The sequence below is a fragment of the Triticum aestivum genome, chromosome 7D (assembly GCF_018294505.1).
Source record: "Triticum aestivum cultivar Chinese Spring chromosome 7D, IWGSC CS RefSeq v2.1, whole genome shotgun sequence".
NCBI lineage: Eukaryota > Viridiplantae > Streptophyta > Magnoliopsida > Poales > Poaceae > Triticum > Triticum aestivum.
This window is the reverse complement of record NC_057814.1, coordinates 396,285,132-396,293,722: the sequence shown is the minus strand read 5'-3', so window position 1 is coordinate 396,293,722 and position 8,591 is coordinate 396,285,132. Positions and strand designations below refer to the sequence as shown.

Below are 8,591 nucleotides of genomic sequence, written 5' to 3'. Positions count from 1 at the left end.
CGTTCATTTTTCTGTATGGATGGCCCAGATATGAAAATACTACTCCAGATTTCTGGTAGTATATTTTGCGATCAGGGGTAGTTTCGGTAGTTCACTGTTTAACGAAAACGCGGGCTGGTTCCCCCGAAAAACAAGTGAAGGGCATTAGTGGAATTTAACGTGATCATTTGTTTTTTCAATAGCCATCGTCGCCCTTCCTCGCCCGCAGTCTGACGGCCCACGCACAGAACCGAATGAAAGGTGAAAGGAAAAGGGCGACCGATGGCGGCGCTATGGCGACAGGATGACGGCGAACCCCGGTCGCCGTGAGTACCCTCCGCGCAGTATTTGCGGGCGGTATGGTTTGGCGCCCCGCCGTACTCGGAGGAGCCAGCACCGCGGGCGCCGCCCCTCCCCGGTTTCCTAGGCGGCTGTGGTCGGCGGCTAAATGTCCCCGCCGCCCGTGTTCCCCTCCTAAGCTGCGGGATGTGGAGCGGGTCGCCGAGGGGGAGGACTAAGGCGAGACGTCGCCGGCATGCCCCGTCGCTGTCAAGGCCCTACGCGCCGCCGACCAGTGCCGTACAGATCTGTCGCGGCCGATGCAGGTACTCGCATCCGACCCATCGATCCATTGGCCCCCATTTCTTTTGTCGAGTTCCTAAGCTAGCTTGTCCATCGTAAAAGCTGATCCAGCCATGGTCCTCGCCTAGGAGGAGGACGAGTTTCATCACACCAGCAGTAGTTCAGGTCCATGCTCATCCTCTCTGCTCATCTTGTGTCGTTGTTCAAATTCAGAAATCAACACTAGCTTGTATAGCAGCAAGTCCGAAAGTAGCTCATGTACACAATGATTTTTATTGTATGTGATATTAGTGCAGAGGATGTGCAGTTTCAGATTCCACAGAGAGCATGTTTCAGTTTCAGATTAAGTCATAGTCATATGAACAGACATTCCAGTTCAGACACCTGTTAAACACTCAGAGGTTAGGCAATGGCTAGTTCCCAAGTTGGTGGCCAAGTTGGCTCATCCTTTGACATTTTGTAACGGGGTAAGCAAACAGGACAGCATTTGCCTATCGTTCATTGGCATAATACAGAACTGAAACCCCAGGTTTAAAAAGGATGTGTTGCTTTCAAGGACACAAGTAGCAAGGAAATTGCGACCGGTAGTGTAAAGCCACTTAGAAATTTGGTTTTTGAAGCACATCCTATAAACCAAAGGGAATTGCATCATTAAACAAAGAATACAAGATTTTGTGCATGAAAGACTTTAATTAAAAATTAATGTAGATATTCAATGCAGATAAAAATAGTAATGTACGGCAATTTGCCGTATATATGAAATAGCACAACCAAAAAAATTGTTTGATACATCTCTGCTGTATAGATAAAGTAATAAAATTGAAAACGGTGTGGAAACCGTCTACGGGGCAAAAACCACACCACGCCCAATCCTATTAACTCTACCCTAAGTCCAGCAGCACACAACTATAGTGCGGAACCATCGTCTCCTGAGACATCTCCGCTGTCGTTGTGTCCGTCGTCACCTCCGAGGTCGAGATCTTCTAAATCATCTTGTAAATCAACTGCTGGTATGGCCTTCCGAACTTTCAACTCATTGTGAGGTGAATTGATCAAGGCAGCAGCAAGCCATCTTCTGAACTGTCTTATGTCATCCTGCATAGGAGGTAGACGTTAGGACCCTTTGTATATGTGAAAGTTAAGTTAGATAGGGAAGATGTAGTTACCTGGTTGAATATTGCCGACAATCTCACTCCGGTCCAATATTGGATGAATTTCAACACCCAGAGAGCACAGGAACAGCCATCTGTTTGCTGTGGCACTTCATAGTCTTTGATAGGCCACGAAGCCACTTGAGTGTCCGGCCATCTACTTCCTTGCATTCCATTTTCCATCACTGCTATATCAATATGTGTTTCCATTCCAAGAAGCTGCAAGTAACATATCACTCAATTTAGTACCGTATTCGTATAAACTGTAAGTTATATAAAATGTTGTTAGAGCCTCACCGCAGCAATTACTTCTTTCCGGTTGTTGCGTGATTGGAGTGAGTCCAGAATTTGAATCTCCCTCTTTTGGGAGTTGACAACAGCTAGGAACCAGTGGTTCTTGGGAATATTTGAAGGTAGGAAAATCTGCGTGCAAAATTTGTAAGTGGTTTGAAGTGCCTAAAAATAAAATTTCTTATTATTATAACAGAAGGGTGGATGTTGTTACCATGTCATGTTTAAGGTAGTTATCTCCCCATTTAGTGCCTGATTTGCCGCTTAAAACATCCAAGGTACAATTCGGGACTGTGCCATCTCTCTTCAGGATGTTGACGATGGTCGACCTTTCGACATACACGATTGGTTACAATCAAGTCATATATTTCTTGCCGAAGAGATAAACCCATGTTTTGTTTCTTGTTGATGGGATTGGAAGTAACTTTCTAGAATCCTCCAAAATTTTCCTATCTAAAATATTTTGCATGCAATCCCGTAGGGCGTGCATGCCTCATCTCCTTCCGTTGCTAACGATAGCTACTTTTCTTTTTTCTGGAAAGAAAACAAAATCGCCGGTCGGTTATCTATTTCTGTTAGACTACGCATATGTATCATTTATCTCCCCACGAAGGGGCCCCACCTCCCTTCCAATCACGCCCTCAGAAAAAAGCGTTCGCTACACATATTAATACGACGAATAACGTTCTCATATAATGTGCAGCACTGCTATACAGACGACTGTACTTCTGAAAATGCATAAACTTACTTGAAAGGTCTTTTGTTCTTAGCACACACTTCGTCATTGTTCTCTTTTCTCTTTCTCCCCCGAGTCATCATACTAACTTCAGTCACCTTTGCTGAAGCTTTCCTGTGTAGTGCAAAACATTGTTTAAATTGCACATATTACCATGCTTCAACAACAGTTCGACTTGCACAAGTACAGTAGACAAGATACATGAATTTTTTTTAAAACTTACTTCACCGGTTTCCTCTTCTTAGCACGATCCTCTTCTTCTGCCGCCTCTTCTTCTTCTTCTTCTTCTTCTTCTTCTCCTCCTTCTTCTTCTCCTGCTTCTTCTACAGTATTGTTCACTTTTTTCTTCCTCCCCTACTCAACTGACCATGAACTTTCCTGCAAAAAGTAAACCATATTGACAGGCTGCAACCAAGAAATGAACATATGCAGTACACATCAAAATGACCAAACACTTACTTCAATGTTTTCTTTTTTGCTTGCAAATTCTCCAGGAATGGCTTCAACCTCTTATTCGATTCTTTGGCTGGTCTGCCTTTGGGATTTATTATTGGTTTAGGGTCTTGGACTTGATCTGTAAACCATTGCCGCGCCCCAGAAAAATAAGCCGGCATAGGAACAAATGATGGCGTGCCAGTATTCCCATCATTTTTGTTGCCCTCGTCCAATATGCTCCTCAGGTACTCCATCACCTTTTCTGACTGCATTTCACTAGCTGAGGCCGTGAATAAAGCCTCACTAGCCATATTGCGCAGTTCATGGTACTTATCCATCTGTTCTGACCATACATGTGTATTGGCACTCCTCACAGAACCGAAAGCAGGCTTGGCTTGCATTGTCCATCTAGCCTTCACACAACATGCGGGGATGGTGCATATCCCATTCTACTTCAAAACGCAAAATATATGAGCACATGGAAAATCCTCGCTTTCCATCTTCCTACATCCACAATATGCACTTTCCATCTTAGATCCATCAAAAATACATGTGACATGGAACCTAACGTGCACCGACTCTTTGCGAGCAACTCCATAGCTAACCAAACCAGTGTCCTCTTCCACCTCAAGAACATTCCATCTTGATAAGTTGACAATCTCGTCCTTTACCTTACTGAACATAACAGGGGTATAAATAGATGAGGCACTTATCTCAAGTGGATCGGCAGTCAATCTAGTGAAGGAGATTGTGTGCGAAGCTACGTCGTCCAATGCTGCTTCATTCCTACGCAAAACTGACACACAGTGTTCAACGTGTTGCACGAGATCAACGAGTTTCATTCTCCTATTCAGGTGCACATGAAGCCTCGAGTTTAGAGACTCACTCCTCTGATTGCTCAACATCCCTAGGAAATACCTTCCCTTGTTATATGCTACAGACCACTTTTCTCTCAGCTCGTACATCCTGTGAATCCATGCATCTTTCTTTTTCCTTGTGATTCTGAATCTCTTCTTATAAGCCAACCAGCGTCTCTCAAACTCATGAACCTCCATGGCATAGTAAATAAATTTCCTAAATTCCTTAAGCTTTTCCTTTCGGAGGTGAAGCACCATATTCTGCTCGATATGCCAGCTGCACAGACGGTGATATGTGCTAGGCCAGACTGATGATATGGCTTTGGCCATTGAAACGTAGCCGTCTGTGATCGCTGAAATGGGATGCTTCTGGTGCATTGCCTCCAAAAAAACCTGAAGCAGCCACTCATATGAGTTAGCCGACTCGTCGGATACAAGACCAACCCCAAACACGACTGTGCTGCGGTGATGGTTCAGTCCCACAAATGGAACAAACGGCAACCTATATTTGTTTGACCGGTATGTGCTGTCAAACACCACCACACCACCAAATTCAACATAGTCCAAGCGAGATTGGGCGTCTGCCCAGAATATGTTCTGCAGATGCCCATCACTGTCTGTGGTGTATCTGTAAAAAAATCTGGGTCTTTCATCTGTTGTGCTGTCATGTAGTTCAGCATAAATTGAGCATCGCTACCTTCTATCTTTTTCTTCTTCTCCAACGCGACATGGTTATACAGATCGCGAGATATAAATCCAACCTTGCCCAAACCACCAGCCTGCTTCTCCATCACATCCATTATCTGATGTGTGCGAAGTCCACCAACCGAGTACTCAATGACATCCGCCTTCTGTGGATCGGTCATGCCACGATGAGACCACAAGAAAGGTGACAACTCAGGATTTATGAATGGATGGCTATGTTGGTCAACAAAATTCTTTACAAACCACAATCCAGTGCTTGCTTGAAGCTCAACCTGCAAAAGAGCAGGACAACCACACCGAAAGAGTGCCCTTGGCGTCCTTTTCTTGTCGGTTTCATCAAAGTGCTTTACGTCACGATATCCTTGTTTGCAACACACAAACGTCCTCCGGTATGCATTTTCCTTGTTTCCCTTATATTTCAGATCGCCCTTTCTAACACCAAACCCTTTGTTCTTCGCATACCCTAAGTAGAACTTGTACGCTTCGTTCTCACTTTTAAATGTCTGCCTGACCATCGAGTCGTACTCCATAAATTCATCTATCGAGATGCCTTCGCCAGCCATGCCGATATCCTGCCATAAGAAACAGCAAAACCTGTTACATATTTACATGAAAGAAAATACGCTGCAACTAAAACATATTAATTATACATTGTCAATGATTATCATCTGTAACTGAACCAATAATCTCTGACATCCTTACTAATTTTCTGAGCAGCCAAGAATCCTACTGGCCATAGTTTTTAACCCATCGTTTTCATGTTCTAAGAAATCTGTATTATGTTCTTGTAAGAAGTAACATGCATCCCACAATATCAAACTCATAATCTGAGAGTTCTCACACACACACTACTATTTCTTGCTAGGAAAAATGAGAAGAACTAGGAACCTCTCACACACTACTAATCCAGCATCCACACGGACAGAAAACCCAGCAGCCATTTTCGGATTCGTATTGCGTGCACAGCCAACATCCATGTGCGCCCAGCTATGGTGTTTGGGGAGCATCAGAGGCAACGTACCTATGCGAGGGATCTCAACCACGACGCGCGGAGGAACCGATCTCGGCCGCCGTCCGAAGATCCTTCGATGGAGAGAGAGGGCCGCCGGGCGGCGCTGGCCGGCTGCCCCGTTGAAGATCTTGGGGCCCGTCCAAGATCTTGCGGCGGCGCCCGCAGGGCGGGAGACGGAGCGGCCGCCCCAGTGCGACTCAGGAAACGGCGACCGATGGGCGGGGGAAGGAGCGACCGCAGGGCGGGAGAAGGAGAGGCGGCCCCTGTGCGACTCAGGCGACGGCTGCCGGGCAGAGAGGCGGCGGCAGAAAAATGAAGAACGCGAGAAGTGAAACCTACGATAGGGCAATTCTATTCCAGCTGTGATTACTTACGTTATTAATCACAGCAATTACCCATATTATTAATTAATAACATTATCATTAAGAAAGGACTAATCTACCCTTACAACCAATTCCTAAAATGTCCTCAAGAGAAAAAAACAGGGATCAATAATGACCATTGGATCAACTATATACTACCCACTATTTACAGGAGTATGATGCACCGTAAAATGTCTCTCTATTTTGTACCTCAGCGTACCTTCCGTGAGGGCGACTCAGACCTCTATCGTTGCAGTGGCGTCTTCTGGGGGCGGGCGATTTCGGCTCTTGCTTTGTGCGTTGGTAGTCTCTATGGTCGTGGACACCGCTAATGACAAGCTAGCATTCTTCCGTGGTTTTAACGTCCGAATTTCAGAAGCATATTACGTTGATATTCAGGATCTATTTAGGACTGAAGGGAAAGACGGTGAGGCTGGAATGGGAGATTTGGCGGCTGAGATCATCGATGCCACGTATAGGGATACGAAGAGGAATTTTCACTGGACGCAACATGAGCTGTGGGGGACCGAGCCACTTCCGAGGAGGCACCTCGAATATGCTACGAAGGATGCATATATTACGTACGAGCTATATCGAAGAATCAGAAGCATGAATAGGGGGCAACATCACTTACAGGGACGATACGGGGAGATGATCCGTCGTAGCTGTAAACAGGTAACGGAATGTTCGAGCGGCGGCAAACGCCGGAAGAGGGGTGACGAGCAGTGACCGTTGGTTTAGCCTAAATTGTATATTTAATTGCTATGTGGTTTCGTGGTCGAGTCTTTTGTTTATCTTATATTTCTGGTTGTCTATACAGGGTTTTAATTCCCGATGGTCTGTGTGTATTTTTTAAATTATGTTAGTCGTATGTACGTTTAAGTTAGTACCATGTTAGATGAAACAGAGTGAGTATATATGTTTTTCGTTTGTGTCTGGCGGCTCCAGGAAGAGGCCTGGGTTCCATTAGGACTGTGCCTCACAATGTGGTTTTGTGTTCTATTTCTACCCGTGCTTGACAATGGGTTTTTGGTCGTCGTCCCATTTTCCTGTTGCAATATGGTCGGCTTCGCGTTTCGGCTCCAGGCGCTCGGAGTGCGGCTTTCGCTTCTACGCCTTTGGGATGGGAGACGCCTGTTCGGTATAGTGTGGTTTTGAGGTTTTGAGATTGCTGTGGGATGGTTCTTGATGGGTCAGTCGGCGGTCTTCGATGAAGCTCGAGCTGTTAGGCTAACGCGCCATCTTATCGGTGTAGTTAGGCGTTGGTTTTACTGATTGTGCCTGCGGAATGGGGTCTGTTAGTATTGACACCGTGTCTTATGTGTAGTTTGACGTCGGCAGCCTAGCGCGGCGTGCCGCCGCGCCTACCCCCTTTCTACTGAGCTTAATTATCAATTAAATGGCTTAGTTGCTAACCTTTGGAACAGTTCAACATAAGGGCGCCCCGCAAAATCTTGACAAATTTCGTGAACCTAGTTAGCTTGGGCATTTCGTCGAACACATGGTGTGCATAGGAGAAAAAAAATGTAGCACCCACCTCTTGTGCATGAGAAAAGGAAAAAAACAGAGGGAGAGGTTGTGGGCAGGGGTATATATAGGCAGAGTATCTTTAGTCCCGGTTCGTGGCACGAACCGGGACTAGAGGTGCTCGCATGTGGCCCTGCCGGCCGAGACACCTCTAGTACGAACCGAGACTAGAGATCCCACACGACCCGGGACTAGAGGTATGCGGCCTCTGTTCCTTTCACTCGGGACTAGTGCCCCCCTCTAGTCCCGGTTCGAAAGCCAACCGGGACTAGAGCCAAATTCTGGCCTGGACCAAAGCCCCCTTTTCTAATAGTGCTCGAACGGCGACTCGGGGGCTACTGACGTGGTCACACTTACCCGAGTGTCGACTCAAGGCTCCCCGGTGTAGGACAACCCATATCCCATTATGCTAGTTACAAGCAAAGCCCAAGATCCTCACACGAAGCTCAAGAGCCGCACACGAAGCCCACCAAGGGACCGCACACGAAGCCCACTCGGGACAAAGCATCGAACAAGGAAAGTGGAGAGTCCGATCAAGACTCGACGGATACAACTTCCCGCACAAGGAAAGGAGAAGTAGAATTAGACTCCAACTCTCTCATGTAACCGACCTAGGGCACCCGGGACCTGGCCTATTATATAAAGGCACAGGAGGGGCCTCTCTAGGCACCGAACAATCTCTCCATCGTAGCCCCATAGCCATCATCAACCTTGCGCACAGTCGCCTCTCGCCATTGTAATCCACCCCATCAATAACAGATCAGACAAGCAGGAGTAGGTCTTTACCTCAACAAAGGGGCCGAACCTGGGTAAATCTCGCTCCCTGTCTTGCTTGATAACCGTCGAGTCCACCGGCACCGTACGTTCGCTCCCCTATTCAGAAAACCCTAGCGACTCAAGCATGGGATTTGTCGTGGTGACCCCACGACAAACGTCAAACAAATTTTCAATGGA

The 8,591-nt window shown here is 46.5% G+C and overlaps 1 protein-coding gene across 2 annotated transcripts; it reads right to left on the bottom strand.

Annotated features, from left to right (window-relative positions):
* Positions 1–1,231: 1,231 nt before the first annotated feature.
* On the bottom strand, positions 1,232–6,095 carry LOC123165547 (uncharacterized). Of its 2 annotated transcripts, XM_044583215.1 has the most exons (8): positions 5,758–6,095; positions 3,199–5,308; positions 2,963–3,117; positions 2,752–2,853; positions 2,218–2,332; positions 2,010–2,135; positions 1,728–1,931; positions 1,232–1,656 (listed from the first exon to the last, which is right to left on the bottom strand). In XM_044583215.1, exons 4-8 carry the CDS (start codon positions 2,820–2,822, stop codon positions 1,468–1,470), a joined length of 705 nt encoding a protein of 234 aa, XP_044439150.1. In that variant the 5' UTR covers positions 2,823–2,853; positions 2,963–3,117; positions 3,199–5,308; positions 5,758–6,095; the 3' UTR covers positions 1,232–1,467. The 2 variants fall into 2 exon arrangements, with proteins under 2 accessions (XP_044439150.1, XP_044439151.1); XM_044583216.1 differs by having other exon boundaries at positions 2,752–3,117.
* Positions 6,096–8,591: the final 2,496 nt, after the last annotated feature.

Bases quoted from the DNA above. Each gene is read 5' to 3' on its own strand.
- LOC123165547 (XM_044583216.1), bottom strand. From the start codon at position 2,822: ATGATGACTCGGGGGAGAAAGAGAAAAGAGAACAATGACGAAGTGTGT. The intron at 2,333-2,751 runs GTAAGTTTATGC...GTATGTCGAAAG, and splicing joins AAGAACAAAAGACCTTTCAA to GTCGACCATCGTCAACATCC. The intron at 1,657-1,727 runs GTAACTACATCT...CCTCCTATGCAG, and splicing joins TGTCGGCAATATTCAACCAG to GATGACATAAGACAGTTCAG.